Source organism: Ovis canadensis, chromosome 4, assembly GCF_042477335.2.
Source record: "Ovis canadensis isolate MfBH-ARS-UI-01 breed Bighorn chromosome 4, ARS-UI_OviCan_v2, whole genome shotgun sequence".
In the NCBI taxonomy this organism is placed as follows: Eukaryota; Metazoa; Chordata; class Mammalia; order Artiodactyla; family Bovidae; genus Ovis; species Ovis canadensis.
In genome coordinates this window covers 76,830,943-76,848,034 of record NC_091248.1, presented here as the reverse complement: position 1 = coordinate 76,848,034, position 17,092 = coordinate 76,830,943, and the positions used below count along the sequence as shown (strand labels likewise).

Below are 17,092 nucleotides of genomic sequence, written 5' to 3'. Positions count from 1 at the left end.
AAGAGAATATGAGGAACTATTTTTATGATATTGATGTGGGGAAGTATATCTAAGCACAGAAATTAACAGAAAACAGAGAGTACAGTTATGATTGTATAGAAATTTTAACCTTCTATAGAGCAATGACCATTAATAAGTTATAAGCTGACATTCTAAAATAAAGCCTGTTATACACATAACAGACAAAAGATTACTGTCTACACTATAAAAAGACACCATAAATAAATTTTCAAATGGACAAGAAAGAAATACCAATAGTCAACAGACATATGGGAAGATGTACTTCACTGGTAAATATGTAAAACTTCACTTCACTTTGTAAAATGAGTTACTTCTTAAAAAACTACCAGTAAGAAAATGCGGTTAAGAAAACTTAATAACATTGGTGTTCATAGACATGCAGAGAAATGGACACTCTCACCATTATCCTCTCAGTATCCATCAAATTGTAAAATATTCATAGCCTATGATCCAGCAGTCCCATTTCAAATATGTTAAATATGCTAAATACTGAAATAAGTGTTCAAATGAATGTGTATAAAGTTGATAATTACTCATAGCATTGGTTGCTACGACAAAAAGAGAAATATAATTTAAACCTCCAGTAATGTGAGAATGGCTAAGTACATGATAGTCACTCGTGATAATGAATAAATAAAACATGGGGACTACTATAAAGTATGAGCAAGATGCTCAAGAGAAGCTGTTAAAAAAAGTAAAGTTACAGAATAATACCAGTAAAAAAAACATACATTGTGCTTTCAGAAGTATTTTCTGAAATGATACATACTAAGCCATTTATAAACAGCACTAATTGAGGAATACATCTAAGAGAGTGGAATATTTCTTCTTTTCTTGATATACTATTTTTTCTGATTGTATCACCATAAGCATATAGTTGGCCCTTGAACGACACAACAGTGTGGGGTGCAGTTGAAAGGCTGAGTATAAATTACAGTCAGCTCTCCATTTACTTGGTGAATACTGAAATTCAATCAACCACAGATCTAGTAATAGTGCAGTGTTTATTACTGTAAAAAGTCTGCAAATAAGTGGAACCATGCAGTTCAAATCCATGTTGGTTCAACAGTCAACTGTATTATTTTCGTGGTTTAAAGGACCCTTCTGCCCAAATACCCATGGAGAGCCAGAACTTTCAGGAATGTAATCACCAAGAAAGACCTCATTTCCACCAACTCGCCACTCAAGTCTGTCCTCTACATTGTTGTTCAGTCACCAATCATGTCCAGCTCTTTGGTAACCCCAAGGACTATAGTCCGCCAGGCTCCTCTTTCTCTGTTCATGGGACTTCCAGGTAAGAGACATTCCCTTCTCCAGGGGTTCTTCCTGACCCAGGGATGGAACCCGCATATCCTGCATTGACAGGTGGTTTCTGTACCACTGACTGAGCCACCATACCCTCTCAATTTTTTGAGACAGCAGCCATGTATCATGGGCTTCCCCGGTGGCACTAGTGGTAAAGAACTCACCAGCCAATGCAGGAGACATAAGAGACACGGTTTTGACCCCGGAGTGAGGAAGATACCCTGGAGGAGGGCGTGGAAACCCACTCCAATATTCTTGTCTGGAGAATCCCATGGACAGAAGAGCCTGGAGGGCTACAGTCCACAGGGTCGCAAAGAGTCATTCAAGACTGAAGTAGCTTAGCACACTTGCCATGCACCCCTTCATCTTCTATTATTCAATTAAATATCTCAAGTCTCTTAATGCACTCCTTATGTGAATAGTTTTCAGAGCTCTAAAAACATTGTTTTTAGAATGTCAAGACACATTCTCAGGGCTCCATCTGACCAGAACAAGGTAGAGTGGATCTATTAACTCTCTTGAATCGGAAACAGTTTCAACAAATAAGGTTTAACCATTTCAACTGTAAGATTCTAATTAGCTCTTCTGGCTACCATACAAAGTTGTTTACTGAAAATATAAGCAGAGGGCTATGGTTCATGGAAGCCCTGTGCACTAATTTTATAATATTTCTGTAAATCTAAATGGTCCTAAAAAATAAACTTTTTAAAAAAACAATAAATGTAATGGCTATATGTACAAATATAATGCAATTTGAGTTAAAATTTTTTCTCAGAGGAAGTTTTCCTCACAATTTATTTCTCATGTCCTATAACAGTGTGTGCTTTAGTTATATTTTGCTTGTATTTGTTTATACTATAATTTTAGTGACTACTAAAACCACAAATAAATGTAATAAACAGTTTTAACAATAAATGTAGGAAAAACTATTCCATGAATACTCAGAAAAGCAAGTTGCTTTCTCTGAAAGTTAAAAAAAATCACCAAAAAAACACTTCAGCTTGCTTATTTACTGACTTTAAATTGTAGTGACTTTAAATTTACTGACTTTAAATTGTACTGACTTTAAATTGAATTACTTTGAGGTAATTCACAAATATAAATCCTTTAAAACAAGTCCAAATGCATAAAAAAGACACAGCCATCATATAGTCTTTTTTTTTCTTTCCAAGAAGAAGAAATCTAAGTTTGGTTCATGTTTCCTTTTGTAATCATGATGGTGACGTTTAATGTACATTCATTTGGAAAACTGATATTATAGCAAGTTATTTAATAACCAAATATTAAAAACAACTATGATATAATTACCTTAGATAAGTGTTTGCACATAAGACACACTGAATATCACGAATAGCCTGTGAACAGAATCAAATTGATGAAACGTCTAAGGAATTAAGTGATATTTTAAATGCCATGATTCATTAACAAAGACATCCCTACTAGAAAGAAGTATTTTTATTGTTAAACAAGTCCTTGGAAACAATTTAGTTCCAGCTCTGCCTTAGGAAAGCAGGAAGTTGTAACCTCCTTCTCTATGAAAATGAAAGGTACTAGAGTAAATCTTTGGGTCTAAAATTCTAAGGTTTATATATGGGTAACTTCTGACTGGAGTTTAAGTTTATATTTTACCAGATGCAAATGAGCTGTAGTTGGGGGAGTGGTTTCCACAAAGGAGGCAGGTTTCTCCAAAATTTCAGAGGCTATTTTATGTCGAACTTCTAAGAAATTAGGACTCTCTCTCTCTCTCTCTCTCTCTCTCTCTCTCTCTCTCTCTCTGTCTACAAAGACGATATTCCTACTCAAACTCCTGATTATTATAAATTAGCTGTGGCATACCTGCCTCCCTAGTCTACCTCAGCCTAAAGTGACTGCTACAGAAGGCTTAAGAGCACTTATCAGGATGTATCAGCTAATGATGAGAGAGGGAGAGGGGGAGGATTAAAGATGAGTATGAAGCTATGTTGGCCAAAAAGGTTTCAGCAGCATTTATAGACAAGAAATTTACAAGAACTTAAAATTTTGTACTCTGCATGGTATGTGGCTTATAACTCACAGATAAACATTGAAAAAAATACATAATAAAATTTGGACTCAGATGTTATATCTAAGTTTAGAATTTTTAACTTCTCTCATTGATCCAAGAGCATCCTGCATGGAAGAATGTTTCAAATAACAAAAACGAGATTACACTCCTTGTGACAAGCAAAAGCCTATTCAAAGGTACGGACAACAGAACGCACACACTTATAGGAGTCTAAGATTCAGCAGTGTCATGGTAAAATGACACTACACACGTCTTGCTCCTTTCCTTCCCAGAAGTGATTTCACACAGGTGGAAAGTTAAATGAACATCAGAAGTATCCCTGACGTGAAAAATAAGCCATAACAGGACAAAGAACAACTGAGGCATTTATGTGGATGCAAAAGTGGAGTTAAGCTTTAATGGCTGCAGGGATGGTTATGTCTGCGTATACATGCGGGCATGTTATGTCTGTGTATACTGTATGTTATGTCTGTGTATGTGTATACGTGCGGGGATGGTTATGTCTGTGTACACGTCTGGGGATATGTGTGTGTGCACGCCGGCTACTGCACAAACATGGTTTGAGCTGCGGTATGTTTGGGAGCTAGTATTTATGAGGCTGTATATCTTTATTTTTAAATTAGTTAATAGTAGATCTAGCTGTCATTTTCTCCTGTGCTGGATAGTTAATTCTTGCATTAGTACTTACAAGTGGGACCTCATAAGAGGAACACAAGCTGACACGATGGAACAGACAAACTGGCTAACAGAGAAAACCTGCAGCTCGAGCTGGGCAGGGTCAAAGCAAGGGAGAGCAGCAAACTTGTGTGTGGTTTACTCACTCCCTCTCATCACCTCTGTCTATCCTGACTCTTTCCAAGTGGTGCCTAGGGAACTAGACCAAGGGTGAAGAAGCACAGATGTAGAGGGAATGCCTTTCTCACTCATAAATTAGTCATCTTCGATATGAAAACAAAATAATAAGAAATGTGGGAATTGAAACTACATAGAAAGACAGGCAATTTGACTTTAAATATAGAATACTGACTTCAACAGAACCAGCTGAAGTAGAGACAACTTGCTCTGGCAGTAGAGAAATAATGTTACTGCTATCTGCTTAAAAGCATAAAACACCTACTGACTAAAGGCAGGGCAATTTTTCAATAATATAAATAAAGATGGTTCAAAATTGCTAAAAACTGAGGACCCACTGTCTTTAACCAGGCTTTCAGACAAACTACTCCCAGACCAAGAAAATCTTCCAGTAGTATTTTAAACATTAGTTCTTCTATGGTGATAATACTTTCTTTTTGTGTGTGAAAACAGTGAACAGAAGAGAATGATATTTTAATGGCTATACAGATTTCTATTCATGTTTCAAAATGGATCAAGACTTCTTTGAATGTGTCTTATTTTGAAAGATACTGAAATGGTCATTCTACTTTTTTTAGTACCAATAACAATTGCAATTATTTAATCATTTGGGAAATTACTTGTTCATTGTTCCCACTGGATCAGATTGTGAGTTGCAAGATAGGGTGGACTTGTCTTATTTATCCCAGTGTACCTATAGTGTGTATAGTTCTTACCATATAGTGGGTAACTGACACATTTCTTTTGAAAGAATAAATAAAAATATCTTTTCTAATGTAGCAGATTAAAAACTCCATATAAAGTGAGATAAAGAAAAATCTGAATAAAAAAAGGTTTTAGGGAGGGGTAGAGTCATCCTAAAAGTAAGACAGAATTCTGAGCTATTAGCACTAATCTAAGTCCTTGTCTTAAACCCAAAAGCAAGTAAAAAAAATTTTTAAATACCTTTTTAAAGATAAAATAAGTAATCACCACAATAGTTGGAAGCAACAATGTCTTTAAGTATCGCACTGGCGTCTGAAATATAGCAAATTATTCAAAGTATTTTTTTATTAAATTTTATACTATAAAAGTCTATTTCAAATTGTCACAATGAGATTTCTTAAAGGTAAAAGATATCTTTGTCATTAACAGAATATATATTATCAAGTTTCATATTCTAACATAAGAATCAAAATTATAATGAGTTACACAAATATATCAAAAATTATAATGATGAAAACTATTAAAGCAAAATTAGCTATGGATATTATTTTTTCCTTTCTTGAGTTTTATCTTCCCTTTATTTATACAATAGTAAGTTTTAAAATGTGTGTTTATTGATCCATGGGCCCTAGATTATCATCTCCTGGGCTTTCAGTTTCTATTATTTTCATTTGTGAAACTATAGGACTAACAAGGGAGAAAGACTAAGTAATTACTATAAGTATAAATAAATACTGAAACAAAAACAGCAGCTAAATAATTCTCATGAGTTGTGATAGGGAGTGATTTACCACTTAACTAAATTATATATTTCTTAAATGCAGGAACCAAGTTATTTAACTCTTTGTAGTCCTATTACAAACTGCCTCATAGATAATTAATGGTCAATAATTGTTTTTGAATGAATGTATGACTGATTTGACAGATAAGAGATAATCATATATTATTACTAGCATATTTACTTGGCAATGTTTTATTATAAAATTTTGTAATATTTGAGATATTAAGTGAAAGAAAACTGAATTTTTAAAAAACAAAACAATAATTTGGGTTTATTTTTCCTGAATACTCTCATACCACCATCTGACCTAGATTATTAAAAGTAACTGAACTGCAATAATAGTAATTGACCATAGGTCACATCCTGTGCACTTGGCCTGGTAGGGGCCATTGTTCACTGATTTTACAGGTAAGAAACTAGATGAGAATGGCCATATTATTAGCAAAAGTTATCATAAAAAATGATAAGAATAAATAAATTGGGTGTTTCTAAATAAAATTTTTGAATTTCAGATTAAGGAGAAACTTAAGGGCAAGAACTCATCATACCTGTAGAGGAAAAAAATAAAAGAATCACTCATACCGCTTTTTCCATGAAGTCAAATTCAGGAGCACAGGTGTAAATTAAGGTATCAAAATCTGTATATCTTAAGATTCTGGCAGCAATAAGGTCACTCAGGCGAATCTGGAAGAAAAATTAAAATCACAAAAATAATTATAGTTAATAATAATTGGTTTGCTGCAGCAGTAATAATGTCTACAGAGAAGATATATCCATGGTACAAGGACGCCTCTTCAAGAAAACAAAAAATACAGTGAACCCCATTATGTGCTGAGTAATGAACAAAACTGAAAACAAACAGAAATATCAAGAGAAATGAAAAGGAAAAAGAAGTCAGGAAAAAGAAGTAGATAAGACGATAATACAAAGAATGAGCTAAAATCAACATTTACTGGGCACAAACCACCATGCAGTTGACCAAGAAATTTCGTGATCGGATCATTTATCAAGAACAAAACATTTCATGTTAACCCCTTTTATCACATATTGTAAATCATTAACAAATTTTCCGTGTGTTGTCATTTTCACAAAACCTCATACATTAAGCACAGTTTTTTAGTGCTTCTTGAATTTTTCAGACATACGTTGAAGCCATTAACAATGAAGCTATTCTTCAAGAGAATTACAACTATACATACAACTCTGATTTAGTTACTTGGTCTGGGAAGGCCTTTAAAATAAATACCATCAACTAAATCCAATGTAGAACTATTTTCTACTGATCACTTATCATTTACTTTGGTGAGACAATTATTTTTACACTGCATCCTTAGAAGGTAAGAAAAATATCTGGTATGCAAAGCAGTAATTCAAATTACTTTACAAGAACATAAATTATTTTATATCAACTTTGATGATTATGGTTTTCAATTACTCATCATTGCATTATCTAGCAGGACCAAGCATAATTTACAGTTAACTTTATTTTTCTAATTTAGAGTAGGGCTGGTGACTAATGATAATTTAACCAAGCCACTTTAGTTTCAAGTCTTTCTCACAGTTGTCACATAGAAGTCACTTAAGAATACCAAGGGTGTATGCGTGTGTGTGTGTTTTAGGATTTGTAGAGTTGGGTGAAAATGTAAGGCAAGTAAATCACAGATTAACTTAATAATAACTTCAGATGCCTAAATAAAGTTTACCATAAAATATATATCCCCTAAAGAATAAAAATTTAAGAATGACAAATAAACCTAATAAACCACAATGCAGAGGTAACAGTAAATGACAAATCCTTATATTTTGAAATTTCATTTACCATTAAAATGCATATAGGGTCAATTGTACTGGATAGTGATAGCGCTTGTCATTTTAAGAGAGTTAACTACAATAATCCCTTGTTAAGTTTGAAGCAACTTCATCAGCAGACAGGGTTCTAACTGGAGAGTACTAGATATGGTAAATTTCAGGGGAGATTATTGCATGATACACTCATCTATCTTCTATCCAAACAGAAAGTGCTAAAAATCAAAAGTTAAATTCATGTACTGCTTTCTATTCCCTAAACAAATTAGCTGATAGGAATTTATCTTTGAAAAGAGCCATCATTTGAGGCATTAGCCTTAAAATAGACAGAAACACTGTACATTAGGGATGTGGTCCATATATGTTCTAGAAGATGAAAAGATAGAGAATTTTTATCATATTCTTTATATAAGAAAAACTATAAAGATATCAAATCACACCTTAATTTTAGTGTCTAATTATAAATAAAACTTTGATTTCTATACTTCAAAGTTGAGGACAGACTGTTCATATTTACATTTATAATGAATCAATAACTTGCCAAACGGATTATTTGTATTTTAACCAAAACATAAACAACTATTTAACATAATTTTTTCCAAGAAGGTTTAGTCACCATTCATTAATCTACTTTTTTCTTAGTGGGCTGAAAAAAATCTACAGGATTTTAGTACTGACTCTGCCAATAACTAGCTGGGGACTTTGAAGAAGGTACTCAGCCTCCATAAAATATAGAGGTTTCATTTTAAAAGAGATGGTTTCAAAGTCTTCTCCAACTATACATTTACAGAACTTTTAATGTTCTAACTAGAAAGTACTTACATGGTCTGAAACACCTAAAATTTTAGACGTCAGAAATTTCAAAGTGATTGTTCCAAAAAACCAAGCACTACCTTGAATTACCTAGAAAATAAACAAAATAGATAGAAGTCAGACGACTAAAAAGCCCTTTCTCTTGGAAATTATTAATAACAAACATTCTAATAACAAGTCCTAAGTGAAAGGGAAACACAAACTTGAAGAATTTTTTTTTAAAATAAGGTAATGAAAACTACATACTAGAAACTAAGGAATGTATGTAAACAGTGATCAGAAGAAAATGCATGGCCTCAAAAACTTCTAACAATAAAAATATGGGGGAGAATGGATACATGTGTATGTATTTGCTGGTCCACTGAAACGATCACAACATTGCTAATCAGCTATATCCCAATGCAAAATAAAAAGTTTGTAAAAATTAGAGTAAAAATAAATGAAAAGCCTGACTCAAACATCTAGACAAAAAAACAACAAAATAAAAACACATGAAAGGAAACACTCAAGAGAAAAAGTCAATTATATTTACACCTATGTGTATCCATTTTGTTGTCCTTTATTTCTTCTGAGTGTTCTAAGATTCTTTCATCATTTACTTCCTGCTTCAAGGACTTCCATTTAAGGGTTGCTCTACTAAAAACAAATTCTTAGTTTTCCTTCATCTGAGAATATGTTTTACTTTCCTCTTCATTCCAAAAAGACACTTTCACTGTATATATAAATTATCATTCACAATTCTTTGCAGCATTTTTCAAATGCTGTGCCCCATCCTTCTGGCTCCCATAGTTATAGAAAAGAAGTCTGGTATGTTTGAAATCTGTTTGGGCCTAAAGGTAATGTCCCATTTCTCCCTATATGTTTTCAAAACATTTTCTTTGCCTTTAGTTTGTAGCAGTTTATGATTGTGCCTTGACATGGATTTTGTTAGCTTTATCCTACTTTGGATTCAGTTTATATATATATATATATATATATATATATATATATATATACACACATACATACATACACATACACATGCATATGGCTACTTTTGAGTTGCTAATCTTCTCTTTTGTATTTTAGATCCATGGAGTAATTTTTAGTATAGATGGAATTTAAAAATCTGTGTTCATGAGTAAAGTGAAGTTGAAAGTGAAGTTGCTCAGTCATGTCTGACTCTTTGCGACCCCATGGACTATAGCCTACCAGGTTCCTCTGTCCATGGGATTTTCCAGGCAAGAACACTGGAGTGGGTTGCCATTTCCTTCTCCAGGAGATCTTGCCAACCCAGGGATTGAACCCAGGTCTCCCTGAATGTTGATGAGTAAACCTAGGCTTAACCATACTGTTCATGCCTGACCTTCAGTTCAGTTCAGTCGCTCAGTCGTGTCCGACTCTTTGCAACCCCATGAATCGCAGCACGCCAGGCCTCCCTGTCCATCACCATCTCCCGGAGTTCACTCAGAGTTGCGTCCATCGAGTCAATGATGCCATTCAGCCATCTCATCCTCTGTCAGCCCCTTCTCCTCCTGCCCCCAATCCCTCCCAGCATCAAAGTCTTCTCCAATGAGTCAACTCTTCGCATGAGGTGGCCAAAGTACTGGAGTTTCAGCTTTAGCATCATTCCTTCCAAAAAAATCCCAGGGTTGATCTCCTTCAGAATGGACTGGTTGGATCTCCTTGCAGTCCAAGGGACTCTGAAGAGTCTTCTCCAACACCACAGTTCAAAAGCATCAATTCTTTGGCGATCAGCCTTCTTCACAGTCCAACTCTCACATCCATACATGACTACTGGAAAAACCACAGCCTTGACTAGATGGACCTTACTCGGCAAAGTAATGTCTCTGCTTTGTAATAGGCTATCTAGGTTGGTCATAACTCCTTCCAAGGAGTAAGCGTCTTTTAATTTCATGGCTGCAGTCACCATCTGCAGTGATTTTGGAGCCCAAAAAAATAAAGTCTGTCACTGTTTCCACTGTTTCCCCATCTATTTCCCATGGAGAGATGGGACTGGATGCCATGATCTTCGTTTTCTGAATGTTGAGCTTTAAGCCAACTTTTTCACTCTCCTCTTTCACTTTCATCAAGAGGCTTTTTAGTTCCTCTTCACTTTCTGCCATAAGGGTGGTGTCATCTGCATATCTGAGGTTATTGATATTTTTCCCGGCAATCTTGATTCCAGCTTGTGTTTCTTCCACAAACCAGATGCCATGATCTTAGTTTTCTGAATGCTGAGCTTAAGATTACAGTAAGATTTTGTTTTCCTTTTTGTAAGTATTTACATTCTTTATGATACACAAAGAGTTCCCCTTGGGTTTTGAGTAAATTTCAGCATAAGCTCAGTTCAATATTTACCTTGCAACTAAACACTGAGGTCTCCCATTAAGCACTGAGTTTGCTCCTATTGAGGAAAACTGTAAGTGAATCACTTAGGCCTAAAAGTACTTGTTTAGGCTTTATGTCATAAATATTTATCTTTCAAAAGATACAAAGAAGCTAAAAATAGAGAATACCTAGTACCTAGCAAGGGGAAAAAGAGTCTTTCTTCCAACTAACCACATGATGGTAAAGAATATTAAAATTAGGATTTGATCACTCATAAGTGACAATTTTCCTATACATTGTTTTACTATCATTCAATTCAAAAACATAAGGATTTCCTTGTTTTAAAATTTCCCAATTATGACAGAATAAGATATGCAACATAATCTTTATTCCATAGGCATGTAAGAATTACTTGGGTAATAAAATAGATGTTTTCATTAAAAAAAAAAGTGTCAGTTCAAAACAGTTTTGCCTTTTCTTTTACTCTTTTCAAAAAAAATTAGCCATATAAAGCGAGCATATCTTTTATGCTGTTTAGATGACTATGATGGTTCATTTCTCCCTTTTGCAAGAGACTGGTGGTATTAATTACATCAGTTTAAAAACATACATATAAGCTGAATATTCATAATATCTTTTCTCTGATTCAGATTTTTGTTTCTTTGAAATTCTTGAGTTGAAAGCTTTTTATTCTTTCTGATCTAAAACTGAAAATATACAAGACAATAAACTTTCCTCTGAGCACAATGTTGGCAGAATCCCCTAAATATCCACAGGCACTGCTGATTTGCTGTCATTTTACAATGATTTGTAATTAAAACTTTGCTTTTCTTTTGAGTTCAATTATTATATAAAAATCTTAAAATTTTCTTTCTGATTTCTTGGTTTAATCTTTTAAAAAACAGGCATTGACAATTTTTCTAAAATAAAATAAACTCATACATCATACATTAGAAAGGTAATGTGATTCAAAAACTTAAGTGTATTTTCATCATGGTTATGGGAGAATGCTTCCAGTAATGAGAAACTGGCAACTCATCCCATTTTGTTCATTTGCATTCTGAGTAGATATTTACCTTATATTTTCCAGTTTTACCATAACAATATATAATATGTAATCACACAGTTCTTCTGTATGGCAGATTTTATTTTTTAGAAAGAGTACATTAAAGACCCAGAGAAAAAGAATGTTATCTGCCTGATATTATAAGAGGTAAGTCATTGCAACACCTACCTAATAAAATACTTACTTTACTTTGCAACATAACCCACAAGTATAAAGGTGACCGGGGCCACTCATGTGTACATTTGGGGACAAGTGAAACAAAGATCAGGTAGTGGGTGAGTTGAAATTAAAAAGGGACTGTGAGATTGCAAGGAAAATGTTAAAAAGACAAAGATAATAAGAATCTAAAGATGGAAAATGAAGGAAAGATTGATGATGAATAAATGCAGAAAAAACAAACAGGGACAGCAGGGACAGAACTACAGATTGAGTTATGTTGAAGAGAAGGTTACTAAGTCTAAAGAAAAAAAAAACCTCAAAGCAAATAGAAAAAAAAATTAAAAGCCAGGTAGTAGGGTTATAGCAGAATGAAAAGTAAAGAACAACGGCCTGAAAGTAGTGCTGAAATAAATGAACTAACTTCTTGAAAAGGACTTGTAGGTGTTGCTAAGGACTATTTCCCACCTTGTGAAAGTAGCTTTAATATTTATTAACTATAAATCATTCAATTCTTAAAGTACATTATTTGTATTCAGTTTATAGAAATAAATAAGGATTTGAAGAAATTGTGGTAAAAATGTTAAACCTTACCCAAAAGTGGAGTTCAGATACTCCAAATCTTTGAATTTTATTTCTCTTTAGAATTATCACCTAAAATTCATATGATATAAAATAAAATAATTAAATAAAATTAACATTTATACTTTATATGAATGATACATTTCAAAAATCATGTAGACAACCCCTTCTACCTTGGTTATCACCAGACATTTTCCTTCATTGTTGATTTTTCTGAATTTGGACATGGAAAATTTTGGGGGGTATGAGAGCCAAATGCTTTCTCTGCCAAAAAGTTGACTCTAGAATCAAGTTAATTCCTCACTAAGTTACTTGGGATGTTTTATGTATGAAAACTCCTCTGAGGAGGCAGATGGTGTAGGAAAGGTACATTCCATGCAAGTGTACACATAAGTTACCCAGCAAAAGGAGAATTCTTCCTCTCCAAACTCCCACATATTTTAAAATGTTAAAAAATACGTCTAACTGAATTTATAATAAAGAAAAGGCACTTATCAGGTGCCAAGGAAAGGAGGTGATTTTAAAAAACTAAACCATTAATTAGGAGAGAACCTATGACAGTTTTTAAGGAGGTCTGTAGACCAGAGTTACAGGGTTACAAATGTGAGCTTATATTAAGAGGGAGGGCAGCAGAAGTGACTTGAAGCAATGTAAGGTTAATTAAGACTCATGCAGACAGCTGGGATCCTCAAAATCCCTGGGATCCTTGATGCTATCAACTAAATATTTATATCCCTGTACAAATCCATATGCTGAAATGATAATCTCAAATGCAACATATTTAGATGTGGAAACTTTGTGAGGTAATTATATAACATTATGAAAGTGGGAACTTCATAGATGGGCTTAATGCCTTTCTAAGAAAGGACATAAAGAAAATCCCTTTATCCATCATGGGAGGACAAAGCAGATATCTGTCTATAAATCAAAAAGAAAGCTCTTACCATGAACTACATCAGGTGAAATCTTGATCTTGCACATTCCAGCATTTAGAATTGTAAGAAATAGATTTCTACAAAAGCTACCCAGTCTGGTATTTTTATTATAGTAGTCTAAGCTGACAAAGATGTACAGGGACTAGGAATACTTCTACTACTGTCTCTGCAAGTTGGTAAGGTATTTGTTTATTCTCAAGTTGGTATTGAAAAACAAAAGCTCCAATGAGAAACAAATCTTAGGCCTGTGTATTGTTTAGATCTGGAGGAGCATTTTCTATCATCTATTTGGCCCAAGATGAACCAGATTTCCTGAACTTCCAACAACAGAAAAATATAAATGTACCATATTATACAATGCAAAATTGCTTGTAAATGCAAAATACAAGAAATAAATCAAGTGCCCAGACATAGGACAGTGGTTAAATTATCTATAGAATATGCAGAAGGGAATACTTACTATGAAATTATAAGGAAGGTTGAAGATCTCTATCCAGGAAAGGTTACTAAGTGATACCCAGGATAGGTTGATAAATCAAAAACACAAAAGACTATAGTATGCTACCTTTCATGTAATTAAAAGGGGTTATGATTAAATATATATGTAATATTTATTAGCGCAAAAAAGAAAAAAGTAAATGGGTAAACTAGAAAACCAATGAGCTATCTCACTTATAAGAAATAGGGAGGGGACATCCCTGGTGAAGTCCCTGTGGTTAAGAATCTACACTGCGATGCAGGGGACGCAGGTTCAATCCCTGGTTGGGGAACTAAGATCACATGTGCCTCAAAGCAATTGGGCCCCCTTGCCACAAATGGAGAGTCCGCGTGCCACAATGAAAGATCCCACATGATGCAATGAAGATCCTAGGACCCAACACAGCCAAATAAATAAATACGTTTTTTAAAAGAAATAGGCAGGACCAAGGTAAAAAGAAAAGTGGAGAGAATGAGGTGGAAGAGAGGAGAGAAAGTGGTATTTTTCTGAGTATAAGATGTATATTTCTTATTCCTAGAAACATGGTACTTTTCACCACAAAAATAATTAAAATCAATCAAGAGGGAACTTTTGCTTGTGGTCAAAGTTGGTACAACAGGAAAGAAATTTACTTCCCCATCTTTAACAACTAAACACAAGCAAAATAGGTAAGAGACTACTATGAACAATTAAATGTCAGTGTATTATATTTTTTAATTATATTATTTTAAAAAATGGATCCATTTCTAGAAGCATATGATCTACCAAGACAGAATCATGAAGGAAGAAAAACTCTGATCACACCTATAACTAGTAAGGATATTGAATCATATTCAAAAATCTCTCAAAAAACAAAAGCAGGACCAGCTGGCTTTACTGGTGAATTCTGCCAAATATTTTAAGAAGAACTAATGTCAATCCTTCTCAAACTCTTCCAAAAAATTGAAGAGAAAGGAATAATTCCAAACATATTGCATAAAGTCAGCGTGTTTCTGATACCAAAGTTAGACAAGGCCACTATAAGAAAATGAAACTATAGACCAACATCCCAGATGAACACAGATGCAAAAGTTCTTATCAAAATATTATCAAACCAAATTTAACATCACATCAAAGGATCAAGGTCAAGTGATAATTATCTTTGCAATGCTAGGATGGTTCAACATAACAAGGGATAAAAATCACATAATCATTTCAATCAATGCAGAAAAACATTTGATAAAATCTGACACCCTTTCATGATAAAAACTCTCAACAAACTAAAGGGAAATTATCTCAACATAATTAAGATTATATTTGAAAATCCCATTGCTAACATCATACTCAGTAGTGAAAAACTAAAAGCTTTCCTCTAAGATCAGGAACAAGGAAAATGTAATATTATCTCTGTTCACAGATGGCATCATTTTAAATGTATAAGACACTAAAGATTCTATACACACACACAGTGTTAGAACTAATAAGTTCTGCAAAGTAGCAGGGTACAAACTCAATAAAGAAACTAAGTTGTATTTCTAGACATTAACAATGAACTACCTAAAAAATTAAGAAAATAATGCTATTCACAATAGCCTAAAAATTATAAAATAGTAAGGATAAACATAACCAAAGAGGTGAAAGCTTTATACACTGAAAACACTGTTGAAAGAAATTAAAGAAGACACAAATGGAAAGACTGTAGCTGTCTTTCTCTGTCTGACTTATTTCACATAGTATTATGTCAAGGTCTACCCATGTTGTCACAAATGGTAGGAAAATCTTTAGCTACTATTTCCAACGCCTTTCATAGAGCCAGACTGATATCTAATATTATAATATATTCCTTTCATATGAAGGACCTTCTTTAATATTTCTTTTAGTGTAAAACTGCTGGTCATAAACTATTTTGCCTTCATTCTTGAAAGACATGTTTGCTGAATATAGAATTGTAGATAGCATTTTTAAGTATTTTAAAGATGTTCCTTGACTGTTTTATTGCTTGTATTTTTTTCTTATGAAAAATCTGACATCCTTACTCTGTTCTTCTATATTTATTATGTCTTACTTCTCTTTCTGCTCTTAAGATTTTATCACTGACCTTGAACAAACTGATAATATGCCTTACTATATAGCTTTGTGTTTCTTGTACTTGAGATTCATTGAAATCCTTCATCCAGAAGATCGTAATTTTCATCAAATTTGGAAAATTTTTGGTCATGATTTCTTCAAATATTTTTCTACCTCCTCCCAACTCCACTGATTTAGACATGTACTTTTCATATATAAACTGTAACTGGGGGATTAGAAGATCGGAATTTTGCAATCCTTATTGAATTAATGAATCTGGTACTAAGCACTGCAGGCTGTGATCATAAGAAGAGAGGTACCAGATAATAAGTGCTTTCTGCTTAAAGAACAATACTATAGACTTGCCAAAGGTATTAAACTTGAACATGTCTAAGCTTTAAAGTATTAATACAGAAGACAAAGAAGATGTAAAGCTGCCTCATAATGACTCAGAGAGTTAAATCTAGATCATAGAACACTTCACATGTTCAATGGCCCAGGTTTTTCAACAAATAAATATTCCAGGAAGAAAACATGGAGACATATTAGAAGCCTGTAGATTAAAAACAGAAGCTTGATAAAATTATAAGGAAAAGCTTGGAGTGATCAAGTGATCTTGACCATAGCCAAGATAGATGCTACTGTTTTTGAGCCCCTCTAGGTCACGTGGAGGGCTTCTCGAATGGTTGAAAAAGTTCTGGCTTTGATGTGATGGTATTTTAAGGATGTATAACAGTCCTTAAAAACAGTATTATTAATACTTATCAGTATTAGTCAGTATATGAAATATTGGTTTTATAAAGTTTTCTACATCTGCTATATTTTAAAATAAAAAAGGTTTTCATAAAAAGAGGTGGATGAGCAGAATATAACAAGTTCTCTACTCTGTAATGCTGAAAATGTTTGGCAAAATGCTGAAAAGAGCCTGTGTTTTTTGGAGATAGAAAGAGGAGAGCTTACTCACTGTGAGGTTAAAAAAAAAAAGTATGGGGAGATAAAAATGTTAAAAACCTAAATTTCAAGAATGTATGTGTGTGTGTGTGTGTGTGTGTGTGTGTAACTGTGTCACTTTGCTCTACAGCAGAAATTGACGCAACATTGTAAAACAACTATACTTCAACTTTGAAAAGTGGGGGAAAAAACCTTAAATCTCGAAAGATTCAATCAATGCACCATATATGGAAAAGTGCTG

General features: G+C 33.6%; 1 protein-coding gene across 1 annotated transcript in view; it reads right to left on the bottom strand.

The window, feature by feature from the left end:
* DPY19L2 (dpy-19 like 2) overlaps nucleotides 1-17,092 on the bottom strand; it is a 92,995-nt gene that overhangs the window by 26,414 nt on the left and 49,489 nt on the right. Inside the window, exons 12-16 of the mRNA XM_069588809.1 lie at nucleotides 12,454-12,513; nucleotides 8,337-8,417; nucleotides 6,291-6,392; nucleotides 5,168-5,239; nucleotides 2,635-2,681 (exon numbers count right to left, since the gene is read on the bottom strand). Of these exons, the coding sequence (XP_069444910.1) occupies nucleotides 2,635-2,681; nucleotides 5,168-5,239; nucleotides 6,291-6,392; nucleotides 8,337-8,417; nucleotides 12,454-12,513 (362 nt within the window). The remainder of the gene's footprint in view (nucleotides 1-2,634; nucleotides 2,682-5,167; nucleotides 5,240-6,290; nucleotides 6,393-8,336; nucleotides 8,418-12,453; nucleotides 12,514-17,092) is intronic.